This window comes from Salmo salar, chromosome 09 (assembly GCF_965601325.2).
Source record: "Salmo salar chromosome 09, fSalSal1, whole genome shotgun sequence".
Lineage (NCBI taxonomy): Eukaryota > Metazoa > Chordata > Actinopteri > Salmoniformes > Salmonidae > Salmo > Salmo salar.
Genome location: NC_138299.1, coordinates 25254173 through 25273757, shown reverse-complemented (window position 1 = coordinate 25273757; position 19585 = coordinate 25254173). Strand labels below are relative to the sequence as shown.

Sequence of the window (19585 nt, the reverse complement as noted above, 5' to 3'; positions counted from 1 at the left end):
AACTAGGGTTTAATATGTATTATTTCACAGTTTAGATAAGGTCTTGATGATTTTCAGTGGTGATAAAACCACGGCAGAGCACTATACAAACTGCTAGAGGGGAGTATTTTATTCAGACAGGAAATATGGATGATAAAAGCACAATGTTCTATCTGAAAGGAAACAAAGGAGATAGGATTCCCATCAGTCAAAGCATCTACAGTATGTCTTACAGTAAGTCAGTCACAGGCATGCACAAACGCGCACACATACACACAACCAGGTTTTTGTGACGCCGAATGTCTGTTTGACAGCCTGTTAGTTATCAGCTGCATCAGTGGCTGTGTTGAAGCAGCCAGACAGACAGACTTAACTTTAGAGGGAGGAGGGTCGAATAGAACAAAATGTTACTGAATATTTAAGGAGTTGAAAGAATGTATGCTGTCTCAGTGTAAGAGAGGGAGGGAGAGATAGAAAGTAATGCCACCTATGGATGAAATAGATAGAGGGTTAGTGTGAGATACAGTGAAAAACTCTTACCATCAATGAAGGAGCCATTGAGTGCTATGAGTATGTACACCTTGCCCTCTGGCTCCAGGTCCACCTGCACACAAACACAGGAGACATTAGACTCGACTATTTAAAGGCCCGGTGCAGTCAAACGGGATTTTCCTGTATTTTATATATATTTCCACACTATAAGCTTGGGATAATACTGTGAAAATTATAATGATGTCCTTTTAGTGGAAGAGCTGTTGGAAAAGGCCGCTTTGTTTTGGTGGGATGATGTTTTGGCCTGCCTGGTGACATCACCAGGCAGTAATATAGTTAATAGACCAATAAGAAAGAGATCCAAACCTCTGCCAATAACAGCTAATTTTCAGTTTCCCTCCCCACTCAGACCACTCCAAGACAGTCCTAGAAAAATATTTATTGAGAAATTGCTCTTTACTAAGAAACTATTTCTGTTTCTTTTTTACCATTTAATTCAAAACAATCAATCACAGAAGGGTACTTAATTGTTACCCAGAAATGATGTGATATTGAGATAAAAACGTCTGCATAGGTACCGTAATTTCCGGACTATTGAGCGCACCTGAATATAAGCCGCACCCACTGAATTTAAAAAAAATATATATATTTTGAACATAAATAAGCCGCAGGTGCCTACCGGTACATTGAAACAAATGAACTTTACACAGGCTTTAACGAAACACGGCTTGTAACAAAAAATAAAAAATTTGCAGTAAGCTTTGCACTGAGTCAATTCTTCACGATGCTGTTTCCAACGTCTTATCATCATTAAGTCCAAGCTCCCGTGCAGCAGCTCTATTTCCTTTATCCAACTGCCAGATCAATCGCCTTCAACTTGAAAGCTGCATCATATGCATTTCTCAGTGTCTTTGCCATGATGAGGGTGACAAAATGACTACCGTAATCAGAATGATGGGAAGTTTGAGAGCGCTCGATTTAATCTAAACAGTAAACAAAAAAGTTGTTTGACCTTAACCCATTCGGCAATTTCATTGGTCTAATGAAAGCTTCATGCCGCCAAAAAACTGAGCACGTCACAGAATGTGTTTTTTTGGAGAAAAAAACATTTGAAAGTGGGAAAAATCCATATATTAGCCACGTCATTGTTTAAGCCGCGAGGTTCAAAGCGTGGGAAAAAAGTTGCGGCTTATAGTTCGGAAATTACGGTAGGTCTTTCTTTAACATACCGGTATGTAGCATGTAGCTGTGTGTTGGGAAGGGTTGAGTGTGTATGGAATGTGGGGAGAATGTGAGCAATGTGGTGAAGAGACTGGAAGCAGGTCCAGCTGGTTGAGCTAGCTCTATTAAAATGACACCCTGCTCCAGTGAAGTTAACATCCATCTCACACAGACATTGGCATACAGTGATTTCGGAAAGTATTCAAAACCCTTTACTTTTTTCACATTTTGTTACGTTACAGCCTTATTCTGAAATTGATTAAATACATTTTCTTCAGCAATCGCTACACAATACCCCATAATGACAAAGCGAAAACAGAAATACCTTATTTACATAAGTATTCAGACCCTTTGCTATGCAACTCCAAATTGAGTTCAGATGCATCCTGTTCCCATTGATCATCCTTGAGATGTTTCTAAAACTTGATTGGAGTACACTTGTGGTAAATTCAATTGATTGGACATGATTTGGTAAGGCACACACCTGACTATATAAGGTCCCACAGTTGACAATGCATGTCAGAGCAAAAACCAAGCCATGAGATCAAAGCAATTGTCCGTAGAGCTCCAAGACAGGATTGTGTCGAGGCACAGATCTGGGGAAAGGTACCAAAACATTTCTGCAGCATTGAAATGCCTCAAGAACAAGGTGGCCTCCATCATTCTTAAACGGAAGAAGTTTGGAACCACCAAGACTCTTCCTAGAGCTGGCTGCCCCGCCAAACTGAGCAATCGGGGGAGAAGGGCCTTGGTCAGGGAGGTGACCAAGAACCTGATGGTCACTCTGACAGAGCTCCAGAGTTCCTCTGTGGAGATGGGAGAACCTTCCAGAAGGACAACCATCTCTGCAGCACTCTACCAATCAGGCCTTTATGGCAGAGGGCCAGACGGACGTCACTCAGTAAAAGGCACAGGACAGCCCGCTGGGAGTTTGCCAAAAGGCACCTAAAGGACTCTCAGACCATGAGAAACAAGATTCTCTGGTCTGATGAAACCAAGATTGAACTCTTTGGCCTGAATGCCAAGCGTCACATCTGGAGGAAACCTGGCACCATCCCTACGGTGAAGCATGGTGGTGGCAACATCATGCTGTGGGAATATTTTTTAGCGGCAGAGACTGGGAGACTAGTCAGGATTGAGGGAAAGATGAACAGAGCAAAGAACAGAGAGATCTTTGATGAAGTCCTGAGTGCTCTGGAGCAGGTTCTCAGACTTGGACAAAGGTTCACCTTCCAACAGGATAACAGTAAGCACACAGCCAAGACAACGCATGAGTGGCTTCGGGACAAGTCTCTGAATGTCCTTGAGAGGCCCAGCCAGAGACGGACTTGAACCCGATCAATATCTCTGGAGAGACCGGAATATAGCTGTGCAGCAACGCTCCCCATGCGACTTGACATCGCTTGAGGATCTGCAGAGAATAATGGGATAAACTCCCCAAATACAGGTGTGCCAAGCTTGTAGCATCATACCCAAGAAGACTCGAGGCTGTAATCGCTGCCAAAGTTGCTTAGACAAAGTACAGGGTCTGAATACTTATGTAAATGTAATATTTAAGTTCTTATTTTTCATACATTTGCCAAAAAAAAAAGTTTTTGCCTTGTCAACATGAGGTTGTGTAGCTTGATGACAAAAATCAATTTTAGAAAAAGGCTGTAACATAATAAAATGTGGAAAAAGTCAAGGGGTCTGAATACTTTCTGAATGCACTGTAAGTATAAAGAAGACCTACACACATAGACAGATAATAGACATAATGAGACTGACGGAGACCGAAAGGTTTGTATTAGGCCCACAGTGAGAAACCTGAAGGAGCTCCACAGTGCTGCGGAGGCCATGCACAAACCACTAAAATGGAAACTGAGGTTACTTACAGCCAGGTGAGTAACTTGCCGGGGTCATGGGGACGGGGAGTCATGACTGCCCCAATATTAGAAACAGGTCAATTTGACCCCCGTTAATATCTTACCATGATAAGTTTGATTGATTGGAAAACATGTCCCCACTGTAAAGTGCCAGGCAGCTACTGGCTTTATGTTCCTCATTCCTCATTTTATGATTGGATCCCCCCACCGCCAAATATGCTTTTGGTTGCGCCTGGTCCCCAGAGGCAGCCGGCCCGTTCCGAGTAAGCACAGCAACGCGCATACGGCAGTATAGGCTACATGCGAATGTTCCAAAATGCAATTAGTGGGAACACAATTAGCGGGAACACACCCATTTGATCTGAACAAACCATGCCTCGAGTATGTCAACAGAATCAAGCCTTTAGATGTTAATGTTAATTATCCTTCATCATATTTGTCAAACATGAGTGGCATTTAGCCTATATTTATGTAATTAAAAGTTTGGCTATATTTTCTGGCGCCTCCCTCATGTCAGCATCAGTGTGGACATATCATTTAGGCTACACTTCGAGATGTAGGCTAATTATTTATCTACACGTAACTGCCAAAATAAAGGAAACACCAACATAAAGTGCCTTAGTGCGTTGGGCCACAACGAGCCGACAGAACAGCTTCAATTCGCCTTGGCATAGATTCTACAAGTGTCTGGAACTCTATTTAAGGGATGCAACACCAGTCTTCAAGGAGAAATTCCATAATTTGTTGTTTTGTTGATGGTGGTGGGAAACGCTGTCTCAGACGCAACTCCAGAATCTTCCATAAGTCTTCAATTGGTTTGAGATCTGGTGACTGACTGACTGACTCACACACACACACACACACACACACACACACACACACACACACACCCTTTAAACCCCATGAGATTACTTATTCTAGCCATGGTAGCCAAAATTATGGGCAACTGGGCATTATTATATCTTACATGACCCTACGCATGATGGGATGTTAGTTGCTTAATTAACTCAGGAACTATACCTGTGTGGAAGTACCTGATTTCAATATACTTTGTATCCCTCATTTACTCAAGTGTTTCTTTTATTTTGTCAGTTTTGTCCCAAAGGTGTGTAGGGTGCTGTCTTTCGGATGGGACGTTAAACGGGTGTCCTGACTCTCTGAGGTCATTAAAGATCCCCTTGCACTTATCGTAAGAGTAGGGGTGTTAACCCCGGTGTCCTGGCTAAATTCCCAATCTGGCCATCTAATCATCCCCAGCTTACAATTGGCTCATTCATCCCCCAGGTCGTTGCTGTAAATAAGAATGTGTTCTCAGTCAATTTACCTGGTAAAATAAATAAATAAAATGGGGGTTGAGATCAGGGCTTTTTGCAGGCCAGTCAAGTTCTTCCACACCGATCTCAACAAACCATTTCTAAATGGACATCGCTTTGCGCATGGGGGCATTATGCTGAAACAGGAAAGGGTCTTCCCCAAACTGTTGCCACAAAGTTGGAAACACAGAATCATCTAGAATGTCATTGTATGCTGTAGCGTTAAGATTTCCCTTCACTGGAACTGAGGGCCCTAGCCCAAACCATGAAAAAAATCCCGAGACCATTATTCCTCCACCAAACTTTACAGTTGGCACTACACATTCAGGCAGGTAGCGTTCTCCAGGCATTCGCCAAACGCAGATTCGTCCGTCGGACTGCCAGATGGTGAAGTGTGATTCATCACTCCAGAGAACACGTTTCCATGGCTCCAGAGCCCAACGGCAGCGAGCTTTACACCACTCCAGCCGACGCTTGGCATTGCGCATGGTGATCTAGGCTTGTGTGCGGCTGCTTGGCCATGGAAACCCATTTCATGAAGCACACAACGAACAGTTATGTTGCTGAAGTTGCTTCCAGAGGCAGTTTGGAACTTTCTAGTGAGTGTTGCAACCGAGGACAGGCGATGTTTACTCACTACGTGCTTCAGCACTCAGCTGTCCCATTCTGTGAGCCTGTATGGCTTACCACTTTGCGGCTAAGCCGTTGTTGCTCCTAGACATTTCCACTTCACAATAACAGCACTTACAGTTCACCGGGGCAGCTCTACTGCCAATGCTTGTTTATGGAGATTGCATGGCTGTGTGCTCGATTTTATAAACCTGTCAGCAACGGGTGTGGCTGAAATAGCTGAATCCACTCATTTGAAGGGCTGTCCACATACTTTTGTATGTATAGTGTATTTTAATGTGGGATGGTCATCTACAGTTCGGGATGTTAAAAGTTGCACTTTGGGAGGATTCTGTCCTGGTGACGAAAAAAAATATTTTTGAGCCCTGGGTAGTTATATTCACGAGCAATCCAATGTATGAATGTTTTGACATTTTAAAACAAGTAAAAGTTAATGAACATTTCATAAATCTATTCCTATGTTCCTGTGTAACTAGTGAACTATTTATTGGGGATGAGATAATTGTGTAAAAATAGTTTTATAGTGAGTGATGCAATGCTAGGTTGGCTATTTTAGCTCGCTAGCACAGTATCTTCCCCTTTTCAACTGCAGTTCCAGATGAGCAGCACTTAGTCACTGTTCACCCTAGTGAAAAAGTATTTAGTGCCCTTAATGGAGGTACCAAATTAATTAATGGCTACATAGCTAGCTAGCCAACTACAGTACACTGTACAATTCATAATAGACTGGGACTATGTTGTCAGCTAGCTAGCTATACCTATTGCCAAACAGTAAAGAAAATTATTTAGCTAATAAAAGCAGAATCTAATTTATGTTAATAAGCTAACCCATCATTGTTATGGCCAGACATTTTTTTTCATATGATAATGGTATTTGATCATATGATTATGGGAGTGTTTAAAGACAGGCAATAGAGAGAGTGAGAGTGTACTGCCCATGTTGAGGCAGGGAGAGGACAAACAGGTTATCAGGTGAGAATTTGAGTTATAAGGAAGGCACTATAAGTTCAATTCCTCATCTTTTCTTACTGTAGCCCAATGCTATAACAAAACAGTTGCTGCCTTCATTCTGATTTCATTTGGTTGTCATGGCAGGGGTCAGAGACAGTCAGTAGAAAGAGGGAAAGCACCGCCCATGTTGAGGCACAGGGAGAGGGCGATCAGGTCATCAGGTGAGAATTTGGAATTTGAGTTATAAGGCAGTCTGGTAAAGCATGTTGCACAGCAATTTACATCACACACAGATTGGAACTATTGGTTCAGCTTCTCATCTTTGCTGACTGTAGCCCAAGTGTTATAACAAATGTTGTTGCCTGCTGATTTCATTTGGTTGTCATGGAGATTGAAGACGTCGCTGCTCTCAACAATGACACAAAGCAGATTGAACCATGTTGCCATCTGTCATTCACCAGGAGAAGCTGGATACCATAGAAATGAAAACAATATGCCAACATTCTATTTCTGTCATTGACGGGCATAAGCAGGTATTTGTTACATTTTAGAGAATTGAGACTCAACATCTGACCCCTCTCTGTACCACTATATGCCCACCTTTATATAAGATTGCAACAGGTAATTGAATGTGTATGTTTTGTACTTGATGGTGAATGACAATGAATTGTTGCTATGTATTTTTGAAGTCTATTGCTTGTGCATGATGCTACACTGAGTGGTTAATTTTGAAGTCTATCGTTAGATCCATATCGAAGAGTTATATTTTGAATGTCACGGAATTATTTTATGAATTAATACTGCAAAAAAATACTGCAATTCAATTGTGTAACTAAGTAACGTTTCTGGAGTCAGATTTTAAGTTAATTGGTTATAAGAAATTAGTTATTCAAGACCATGTACTAGCCAAGCATGGGGAAGGGTACACAAATAGAATAATAGGTGGGGAAGGGTATACAAATAGAATAATAGGTTTTAACATTTAAATGTAGTTAAAGAAGGGGTGTGGTGGTGACTTTCTGAACTGTTACGAGTAAGAACACAGTTTAAAGAAATATTTGTGTAGAATATTATGATAATTCCACCTCTCTCATTCCTTAACTATTGACCTTGACAAGACATCGCCCTCCAAGCATGTTTCCTTTGTGTTCAGCTGAGCGCACACACACACACACACACACACACACACACACACACACACACACACCTCAAACTATTAGCCTACTGTCACCCATTACTGTTAGGTCCCGTTCTCTCTATTTCTCCGAGAGCCCTGGGTCTGTGTACTCTGAAGCAGCTGATGCAGTTAAGACTCCAGAGACAGATGAAGACAGAAGTGTTCAGACTAAATCAAGCTCTGATGCAAACAGGACCACACTAAATTTAAAAAGCAGGAACTTTGCCTGACTGAGCCACAGCCACACAGCAATGGAGGAAGTGTTTTTTTCAGGGAGTAGAAGCTGCTGACAGACATTTAGAGTTAAACTGAGTCTAGTGTATTCAGTCCCCAACCCTTTCTAGAAGAGACAAAATTTCGATGAACCTGAAAAATGGTTCAACACAGCCACTATTTGAAGTTGTCACAGGTGTAAGTTGTGGGTCTTAATGGAAACTGTCCCCCAGTGTTGAAGATGTGAGTGGGGTGTGAGAGGAGTGGGTGGGTGGCACATGAGGCTGAGCCACAGGCCGATGAGACACATATGACTGCATGCTTCTATTTTGAGTTGCTATTTTTTAGGTTAACACCTCAAACTGCTGCTTGTAATGCCTGCTTGTCCTGACACACAACACAGACTCTCTCTTTGCTCCTCTGTACTTTGACATGGGGGGGAGAGGCACACAGTGTTATGGTGCTGGTCAAGGTTCTGTGTAACAGTGAAATAAGAAGTCAAGTTATTGTATGTGTGTCCCAATAGCCCCCCTAAGATTTAAGACACTCTGTAAAGTCTGTGTTTGTGTTTAATATGCAACATTGTACTGAGCAATTCCACAGTAACACTTTAAAAGTTTGCAATCATTTTTTGAAGGGACATTTTTATTTTATTTAACTAGGCAAGTCAGTTAAGAACAAATTGTTATTTACAATGACAGCATACTGGGGAACAGTATGCTGTCATTGTTCAGGGACAGTATGCTGCCTTGTTCAGGGGCAGAATGACAGATTTTTACCTTGTCAGCTCAGGGATTCGATACAGCAACCTTTTGGTTAGTGGCCCAACGCTCTAACCACTAGGCTACCTGCCGTACAACTCTAAGCACAATGACTACTTTTAACATTGTCCAAAAACACATTTACTTAAAAAAACACTGCAGATGCTAATTTTGGAACAGAATGACAGTTTGTGCTGTTCTTCCAGGTAAATGCGATTTTGTAAAATGTTCAGTGGAAATTGTTAAAAAGTAGTCCTTGTGCATAGAGTTGTATGGTATGTTTAACTTTGCAATCATTGTATTTTGTTTGACATACATTTTAAAGTGAGAAATGTGAGTCTCAGCATCATTCTGTTATCGTGGAATTGCCCTGCTGATTAGAGAGGAACACAGGTAAGAAAGAGAAAGTGATGTTATTGGCTCTGAGCCAACAGAGGTTATAAAACGAGGGAGATGAGATGGGATTGAGAGAGACTTGGAGCGTCTGTTGGGAAAGCAGCAATAACAGTGGTGTTGGCGTGTGGAGGCCTGTGCCCTACTCTCTAGTCTCTACTCTTTGTCATGCATATAGGGCCCCAAGCACTTCATCTGAGACAGCTAACAAATCAAAAAGAAAGTTTAACAGTTCAGATCTATCAGATAAGTGCTGTCAAGAGTGCATGTCATAAAGTGTGAGGGCAGGCTATGCCCACATCTCTGTCAATAAAACCTCACAGATACACCCACTGCACTGACTCTGGTCTTCATTGATTGGCCCCTGGTGGAAGCTTTGCAAAAAAAATCTCTGATTCTACTTTTCAAGAGGTTAAAGGGATACTTCACCAGAGTCAAAGGAACTCATGGATACCATTTGTATGTCTTTGCATCCAGTATGAAGGAAGTTAGAGGTAGTTTTAAGAGCCAATGCTAACCAGCGTTTGCGCTAACACTATTTAGCAACTTCCTTCAAACTGCACGCGGCGACATAAAAATGGTATCCACCAGCTCATCTGACTCTGGGCTTCATAGCCAACATTGTGAAGTATTGCTTAATAGCTTTTTGGCACCATGACAGAGGAGGTTGAGTATGTCAGACCATTGCTCCCGAGTGGCGCAGCGGTCTAAGGCACTCCATCTCAGTGCAAGAGGTGTCACTGCAGTCCCTGGTTCAAATCAAGGCTTCATCACATCTGGCCGTGATTGGGAGTCCCATAGGGTGGTGCACAATTGGCCCAGCGTCGTCCGGGTTTGGCTGTCATTGTAAATAAGAATTTGTTCTTAACTGACTTGCCTAATTAAATAAAGGTTCAATTTTTAAAATTGGACTGTATGACTTGCCTAATTAAAGAGATAATAAGAAGCCCAGACAGCCACTGGAGGATGGTGGATCTCAAGGCACACAGACGATCCCAGTTCGCACAGGTTCAGGTTACACATTATTAAAATGATTTGTTTACTTCTCTAGGACCAAAAGTAAACCAGACGAGTGAAACTATGTTATAGAGGGCAGTACTCTCTCCAGTGACAAACATAATCCAAACCAATAGTAGCCTACAATGGTATTAAGAGGTATCCATGTAGCCCCCAAAGCAATGCACATCAACCAGAGAGAGAAATGTAGAAAGTAAAAACAGGTCATTCTTTTGATACTGTCACTTTAACATCTATCAGTGGCTGTATTTGTGTGGCTGTACGAGATGCAGTAAGATAGGGTATTATCACACTTCAGCTTGTTTGTGCAGGCAAGTCACCGACCCTAGATGCAAAGTCTCTGCTGGTTGTGGTTTCCAGCACACTTTACAATGCAATGCTTGACATACTGCTAGCAGGGAGCACAATTAACACATTAGAACGGCATTTGTGGTTATGACCCTTTGCTGATGTCGCTTCTGCCTTTTCGACAGGCTCAAGCTAGTCTCTAGACAGACGTGTTGCTTCCTATAATGTACTAATGTGGGTCTGGGTTTTCGAGACTAGGCTTAAGCTAAACACACAGACATTCACTAAGATGCCGCCTATAATTAGCAGCTCCATATGGGGAAAGGACACTATCGGCTCTTGCCCTGTAAAGAAAGGACTGGAAAGGGAATGACAAAATGAGTGTAAACTATGCATCTCAGGTCTACAAGTAGCACTACTGATGGGGATGTATTTAGAAGTGGCTACTCCCTTACCTCTGGCCCTTGGCATTTGTTTATCACCAAACAGTACAGTATGGAATGTGTATATGCAAATTCCCCAAAAGTTCTCCAAGGGAACTTTTCAGAGAGGTAAAGGAAAATATGATCAGGGTATTTTTTACTGACAGTCTAGCTATATTCATTCTGCTTTATCATAAAGGCTATTTGAGTGAATTGCCAAGTGGATACAATTGTGTCATGACAGCCACATCAGTCCCTATTCATCATCACAGTGCCCAGGGATAAAGGGTTATTTCCAAAACGTTCAACTTCGTATTCATCATTTTCACCACCCTCCGAACAAATGTGAAAATGGTGCGTTTGGTTTTGTTGTAAAAAAAATAATTTGCTAGTAGTTACATTTCTCCAGCTACATCTCTCAGCTTTTTATAGGAACAGGGCAGGGAGTCGGCTTTATTACTGTTTTAACTAATGATTGCCGCTTTAAAGCTACTCACCCATCCTTCAAAAGTCTCTTCTGTGTTCGAGGTTTTGATCAGGTCCTCAAATTGAATAATGCAGTTGGCAACAAAGTCGTCATACCCTATGGGTGCATCATGAAATACAGCCAACTCTATATGCTTGCCGTCGTTGACATTGAGGCAAAACTCTTCGTTGTAAGTTGGCATGTTGGTTTTCTGTTTTGTATGTGTTTGTCCAATTTTGTACTCGTCCACCTTTATCACAAGGTAAGGGTCTAGAGTGGGAGCCGTTTTGTTGAACATTACAGAGTGGCGAAGAGAAAAAGTAGTTGGTTTGAGGTCCAACGCCTCACCAATTCTAAGCTTCAGATACCCGTTGAACTTCATATTGTTCCTCTAAAGAAAGAAAAAAAAAACGTATACAAATTCAAAGTAAAAAAATAAAATAAAAAAGACAAACTCAAATTAAAACTACGCTATTGCGTTAGGTATGTAAAGCATCCCTACATACTAACCTAATTTCAAAATAATATAAATCAATATCTTTGACTGTGAATTGGAGTCCAATGTTGCGTCTTAGAGCAATTCGAAGACATTGCTCGTCAATAGGCCTTTGCAGGTGACGCGTTCGCACCGTACGCTTGACCCTCGGTCGTGAGCGGTTCCCTGGACCAGCGCGCGTGACCTTGCCTCCCAAAACAACACTGCTGAGGTAGGCTATACAGAAAGCGCGCACGTTCTGATAACGACCTAGGTCTACTTCAAGGAAGCACAAGGCAAGTTCCGTAAAAAGGAAGTAGCGACCATGCACGATAATGCTTTCTATAGAGTTATCTCTTTCTCAATGCACTTGTTTACATTTTGTTCTGACTAATCGGCATGCTACAACTAACTGTAAAAGGTCTTGTCAATATTAGTCTCACCGGTTATTATCAAGGATTGATATAATCATGTGAAAAAGTAGCATTAAGACTGTAACTACCGTAGTGCACTTGCAGTGCTTAGGGTTGCCTCAGAGCATGGGGGTAGGCGATCGAAATGACTCCCCTGTCCTCGGCAGATAAGGAAATAGCACCCCCTTGTGATATACATAAAGTGTGACTACAGCTATTTAGCCTCCAGAGGTCTCACCTGGCACAGCTGTGAAGATGCATTTAAAGGCACATAGCCATGAGCTGCAAGACATGGTAGAAACAAGTGGGCTTTTAATCTGAGTTGTAAGGATGGGTGCTGTGGAGTTGATTTATGCTGAATGCTAATAACACCAGAATCAAAAAGGAGGAAATTAAAGGCAAGAGTTTTCTTCTGAAAGAGAGCTTCAGAGGACCTATGAAAGTAACCAGCAAGCGCTAATGATGACCTTAACTCATGGGTTAGTTCCAACTCCCCTCCAGTCTTAACCTTTCTGTCTCTGAATATCTTCCTCTGTCTGCCCTCATTTCCAAACTCCCTTGACCCCAATCTTTGTGGCAAAAAAACTTCATATTCGGTGCCACACTGTCAATCTTTGAGGTCAGTAAATATTTCACTCTCTCACGATCAAAGTCTGGCCGTTATTAGTGTTAGACTTGACTTCTCAGCCTTCTCTGCCAAACGTCGCCTCCCCACATCTCTCTCTTCCAGCTGCTTCCAATGAAGGGGCCACATCCCAGGGAACAGAGATGGTCTTAAAAAACAAAGCTTTTAACACGGCTCTTACACATCTCAGGGATAGAGCCTGTCTTATAAACAACAGCTTTTACCTGCCCTTATAAAAAGAAGACAGTGATGAAATAAAAGTGACAGATAGGATAGTGTGGTTTCATATGTTTTTCACAATTATCACCCCAGAATGACTAACCTGAATACTACAGATGTATGTGTATGTCAGTGTGTTCAGTCAGACATGGAGTCATTACTGACAGGGATTTGACCTCATACAATAGAATTCCAAGACAAACGTGCCAGTAATACATCAAAGTGGTCTAAGACAACCTCCTGAGACAACTTTCATTACCAGTAAAAACACATTCAATTGATCCATCATCCATGGTCTGTGAGTAACCATTCCTCACTTTGAATATTCCCAAGGAATACTGTACATTGGTTTTCATTGCCAGTTTTGTGGAGCATTACACCATACAGTCCAGCAGAGTGCAGGCTGAGACTGCTGTTGAACTCAAGAAAGTTAATTTGATAGCCATCTTCCTCCTTCATACATCATCAATCTTTAGTTTTTTTCCATCATTCCATTTTTACTTTTACATGCCCTACTTCCTCATCTTGACAGTGGTAATTGTTTCTTAGGCTACCGCAGACATTTTCCTCCACAGCAGTCGTTTCACTGGCTGGCGTTTATACGATCATGGAGGGTGATTTGTTTGGTCTCTCTGTTTTCCCAACTGTCCCCATCTCTCTATTTCTCCAACTCTCTCCCGTTTTTCACCCATTTTTATACTCTCCTCCCTACAGCTGTTGCCATGCCCAAATCAAGAGTTATGATCACACACATCTGGACTCAAACGCGTGTTCTGGTGTGTACTCCACAAACACACATGACCACACTTTCTCATACATATAATCACGCATTTCTTTGCAAGGACACACCTCTGGTGTAAACTCTAAAATTGCATGTTAACGTTCTTGTACACATTAACACAGAAGCAGCTACCTCGACCAGGCTGTAACTGCCACCTGTAGTGATTCCACATTCCCTTCACCGTCCACATTACGATTTATGCTTCTGTAACCCTGGACAGCTCTATTCTCTGGCTCCCTGCCCAGGTACACTCTATAGCTGCAGCTAATGAACCATAGCATTGGTGCCAAATGGGACAACAGGGAATATGGGTAATATGGGCCAGGTATGGTGAGCTCCATTCCCAGCCCTCTGTGTGTGACCCCGGTAAGGGAAGGCCCATGTGGCTAGTATACAAACACCATGCCTCCCACATCAACCCCCTCCCCATCACCCCCCTCAGGCCCAACCCAATTACCTCCATCCCTCACAGGGGCAGTACCCCAACACTATCCCCCTCACCTAATGCTATTTTGGACCTCTCGCCCCCTTCAGGTTGGGTACAACTAGAGACTCCTGCACACTGAATACTGAACTAGGCCAAATGAGCTGATTATGTGTAATCCACCAGTATATTTCGTTCCTACTCACTGTCCTCACAGGGCTATAAACAGAGATATCAAAGGTACATGATAAACCAGAGTGAACCCTTCAAAAGAGATCTGTCAGCTGTATGTGTCATCATTACCAGTGGCATTATGCCAAACAATTGCAAAACAATAAGCCAAGATGGTTGAATGCAATTTGGGGCAGGTCAGTTTTGAATGACAGTAACCACTTATTTGTTATTGTGAGAACGTACTATTTATTCTTTGCAGAACTAAGTCAATGTATGTTTGCCCTCCACTAGCTTTTGAGCCCCTCAGTTTACCTCTCCCCCAGCAAAATAAAAACAGCAGTCCTTTAGATGAAATGAGGGGAGAACCAGCAGGCCATAAATCACAGTCGTAAAAGCTGATTTGGTGCTAAGTGTCCCTTTTATTCACACGTCCATATTTCATACCAGCACTCTGTCGGTGGGAAACGTGACACCTTAATTGGTACAGGTTGAGGGCAAGGGAAAAAGGCATGGAGAGATAGAGACAGCGAGAAAGAGAAAGTTTGTGCCAGTCAGGGTGCATGAGACCTCACTAGCTCACTTTACCACTACTTTCACCCTTTTTGGAGTAGGGACAGAGAGTGAGTTCTGTTTTTCCTATTTCAAGTTTAATATGGAGAGACAAGCAGATTGTGTGTGAACAGTACCATGGTAGATGTAAAAAGATAAGTTAGGGGGTGAGAGAAGACAGGATATAGAAATATAGACTGGGAGACAGAGAGACTTAGAGGAAGGGAACGAAGGGAAAAATGAGAGCGAGTGAGAGAATGTTGTGAAAAGCAGAGGAATGTGTGTGTGAGACTGGGCCATCCAGTGTGGGAGGGTGGGGGGCTATGTCAAAGCCCCTCCTGGGTAATTGGCTCCAGATGTGGGGCAGCGTGGCTTCTGCCAGTGAGGCGTCAGGGCCGCGTTAAGGGCTCAGCGAAGTGCTAAGGGGATCGGGGGGAAAGGCAAATGCACCCCCCACTTCCCAAAAACAGAGCCTGCTCAAAGCCCCATACTGTGCTGCTCACTATTGTGGCCCCCTTTCCAACCGAACTTCCCCAGCTACCCAGCCTTCTCTGTCCAAGTCAGCTAAGGGCTGTTGGAGACAACCATTCTGCTCTAAATGTAGTAAACAGCTCATTGTGCTCTCCTCTTCTAATGTTTCTGTGAAGTTATGTGGAATTATCTTGACCTCTTTAATCTGGTCCTATTTTACTATGGTGACAGCATTGCTTGAATCAGTCTATTCTACATTATTTTTCTGCTATTGTGTCAACTATGACTGTAGTGAGAAAGAGAAAAGGGATCAGCATGGAACCCAATTCTACTGCCAAGGCTTCGCAAATGCATTCTGTTGACATGTGGTTGGTGTTGAGCGATGAACTCAGCATTGTATATATGTTGCAAGGATTGATAAAGCACTTGAGAGGACAACTAGGGGAAGTGGAACTGGAGGGCACTTTATCGAGCAGAGCCCTGACATCCAGTAAAGAGAAGGCCCTGCTACATTCTTGTCTGTATAATAAGGGTTATACACACAGCCCGTCAGCCACAAAGACACTACAATGGTGTGTTTTCAAGATCTTTACAAGAAACTGTCTGTTGCAATGTGAAAAAGTAATGTTAGCTTCTTTCAGCTTAACCTTCCACGTATGCTTTTGTGATCGGTGTAAGTCACTCACTTGATAAAGAGGCTGTTTTGAAAAGGTCTGTGGCCCTGAATCTTCCATCAATTACACTGCGGGAGCCTGCTGCCAGCTTTACATACATTTAACTGAGTGTCAACTCTTCAACCCGGAGAGAGAGCGAGAGTGTGTGTGTATACACGTTTTACTATACTTGTGAGTACCAGAAGCTCTCACAAGAATAGTAAACCAACAAAAGTTCAGAGAAGTGAGGACATTTTGCCAATCCTCACTTGTAAAAAGGCTATTTTAGGCTTACGGGTTAGGGGTTAAGGAACATAGGATTTTGAATGGGAATTAATTGATGGTCCTCAAAAAGTCATCACAGGTATAGTAGTGTGCGTGTGTGACCAAATTTGATTGGTCCATATCGGACCAAATCTGAACCAATCATAGACATCTATTTTAACCAAATGTTTCACAAGTAGAGCTTAGTACTGTATAGAACAGTAGAGTACAGTCAAGTAGATATGTTCAATACAGTACACTACTGTACATACAGTTAATTAAACTGTACTCAGGTGTTTGGAGGATATATCCTTCAAACACCGGCTTCGAGGGCATTATCACTTTTATACAACGGGTTACCAACATATTCAAATAATGATTGACATATTTTCATTAACTTTATTTTGATGAATTTATTCATACTATTTCATCTTTCCACAAGATATAGTCATGACACAAATCTAGGGTTGCTACCCAAGCCGGCTGGTCATTCGTTCTATCGGTTCAGTTGCCAGAGACGCGACCCAGTCATTCAGTCTTTTTGTTCTGCATATATGGACGCGACCCAATTTTCAGCTGTTTGAAGCTGGTGTACAAAACCAAAAGTAAAAGAAGCAAAAACAAAACTTAAGAACGGGAAGCATAGAAATAGCGCACATAGAACAGACCTACCACTTCTTAGACTTGCCTTTAATGAGAATGAAAGATCTATAACTGACCATTTCTATGTGAATTTGGTTGGGTCTCACAAAAAGTTACTTAATAATGTAGCTTTAATAATTAATAAACAAATTTGTTATCAAGAAAAAGAAACTCATTGGTAGGTCTACTTTTAATTGTTACTTCTGTGAACTTTCATTATCCTACTTAAATGTGGGTTTTTGGTAACAGAATGACGACACCCTTGGCAATAAAAAAAACTGAGGATGGATTACTCCACAAAACTAACCTAAATGACAGTGACAAGAAGGAGCATGTACAGAATGAAAATATTAGAAAATATGCATCCTGTTTGCAATAAGGCACTAAAATAAGAATGCAAAAAATGTGGCAAAAAATTAACTTTTGTCCTGAATAGCCTACAAAGCGTTATGTTTGGGGCAAATTCAAAACAACAACACATCACTGAGTACCAGGAGTGTAAATTGGGTATGTCAGAGTATGGCAGTCACCATACACTAGCTCAACACCAACAATTTAAAATAGGCTACTAAAATCATTCCAATCCCAATTTAATAAGGCAATTGCAGTTTAGCGGGATTAGAGGCTGGCTTTAGGACCACGTGGGTGGCAAAGAGCTGACTGGCAGGCTTCAATACGTTCAAAAAGTATGCAGACCCCTTGACTTTTTCCACATTTTGTTATGTTACAGCCTTATTCTAAAATTGATTAAATAAATAAAAAATCCTCATCAATCTACACAATACCCCATAATGACAAAGTGAAAACAGGTTTTTAGAAATTAAGCCATGAGATCGAAGGAATTGTCCGTAGCGCTCCAGGACAGGATTGTGTCAGGGCACAGACCTGGGGAAGGGTACCAAAACATTTCTGCAGCATTGAAGGTCCCCAAGAACACAGTGGCCTCCATCATTCTTAAATGGAAGAACTTTGGAACCACCAAGACTCTTCCTAGAGCTGGCTGCATGGCCAAACTGAGCAATCAGGGAGAAGGGCCTTGGTCAGGGAGGTGGCTAAGAACCCGATGGTCACAGAGCTCCTAAAGGACTCAGACCATGAGAAACAAGATTCTCTGGTCTGATGAAACCAAGACTGAATTCTTTGGCCTGAAAGCCAATCATCATGACTGGAGGAAACCTGGCACCATCCCTACGGTGAAGCATGGTGGTGGCAGCATCATGCTGTGGGGAAGTTTTTCAGCGGCAGGGACTGGGAGACTGGTCAGGATCGAGGGAAAGATGAACGGAGCAAAGTATAGAGAAATCCTTGATGAAAACCTGCTCCAGAGCGCTCAGGACCTCAGAGCGCTTAGGACAAAGACCCTAATCAAACATTTCTGGAGAGACCTGAAAATATTTTGGGGGGACAGCAGTGGCTTCTTCCGTGGTGTCCTCCCATGAACACCATTATTCTTTAGTGTTTTATGTATTGTGGACTCTTCAACCGAGATGTTAGCATCTTCCAGAGATTTCATTAAGTCTTTAGCTAACACGCTAGGATTCTTCTTAACCTCATTTAGCATTCTGCGCTGTGCTCTTGCAGTCATCTTTGCAGGACGGTCACTCCTAGGGAGAGTAGCAACAGTGCTGAAATTTCTCAATTTATAGACAATTTGTCTTACCGTGGACTTTCTTTTAGAGATACTTTTGTAACCCTTTCCAGCTTTATGCAAGGCAACAATTCTTAATCCTTAATTTTATGAGATCTCTTCGTCGAGGCATGGTTCACTTTAGGCAATGCTTCTTGTGAATAGCAAACTCACATTTGATGAGTGTTTTTTATGGGGTAGGGCAGCTCTAACCAAAATCTCCAATCTCGTCTCATTGATTTGGCTCCAGGTTAGTTGACTCGACTCCAATTAGCTTTTGGAGAAGTCATTAGCCTAGGGGTTCACATTTTTTTCAACCTACACTGTGAATGTTTAAATGATGTATTCAATATAGACAATAAAAATACAATAATTTGTGTTATTAGTTTAAGCACACTGAGTTTGTCCGTTGTTGTGACTTAGATGAAGATCATGTCAAATTTATGCAGAAATCCTGTGTTGAAGTAACAATATTTATTACAACAACAGGGCAGGCAATGGTCAAAACCAGGAGGGTGAGAAAAGAGAGACTGTGGAAAAGCAGGAGCTGAGAAACAAAACGCTGGTTGACTTAACAAACAAGACAAACTGGCACAGACAGACTGAAAACACAGGTATAAATACAGAGGGGATAAGTGGGGAAGATGGGCAACACCTGGATGGGGGTGGACACAAACACAAGAACAGGTGAAACAGATCAGGGCATGACATTTACCCCCCACCCCCTCTAGGGATGCCACCTGGCATCCTACCTGGACGCATTCCTGGTTGAGCGGGGTGTCGGCATTGGAATTCCGAGATGAGGCCAGAATGTCCCTAGCGGAGACATAGCACCTCTCCTCCGGGCCATAACCCTCGCAGTTAACCAGGTACTGGAATCTGCCCCGAGGTCGAATCTTCAGGAGACGTCTCACCCTGTACGCCGTTTGGCCGTCCATGAGACGGGGGAGAGGGGTGGGCCTGGAAACAGGAGACAAAGGGCTGTGAGACATGGGTTTAGATCTAGACACATGAAAAGTAGGACGTATACGGAGGTACGGGGCAACAGAGGACAAACAGCAGAGGGGATATTGATTTTGG

General features: G+C 42.4%; 1 protein-coding gene across 2 annotated transcripts in view; it reads right to left on the bottom strand.

The window, feature by feature from the left end:
* Positions 1–11864, bottom strand: part of prkcha (protein kinase C, eta, a) — a 55095-nt gene extending 43231 nt beyond the window's left edge. Inside the window, exons 1-2 of one of the 2 annotated variants that reach the window (XM_014210725.3) lie at positions 11220–11864; positions 520–583 (exon numbers count right to left, since the gene is read on the bottom strand). In XM_014210725.3, the coding sequence (XP_014066200.1) occupies positions 520–583; positions 11220–11570 (415 nt within the window). In that variant the 5' untranslated portion in view covers positions 11571–11864. The remainder of the gene's footprint in view (positions 1–519; positions 584–11219) is intronic. The other variant, XM_045723509.2, reaches the window with a different exon arrangement.
* Between the last annotated feature and the right edge of the window lie 7721 nt (positions 11865–19585).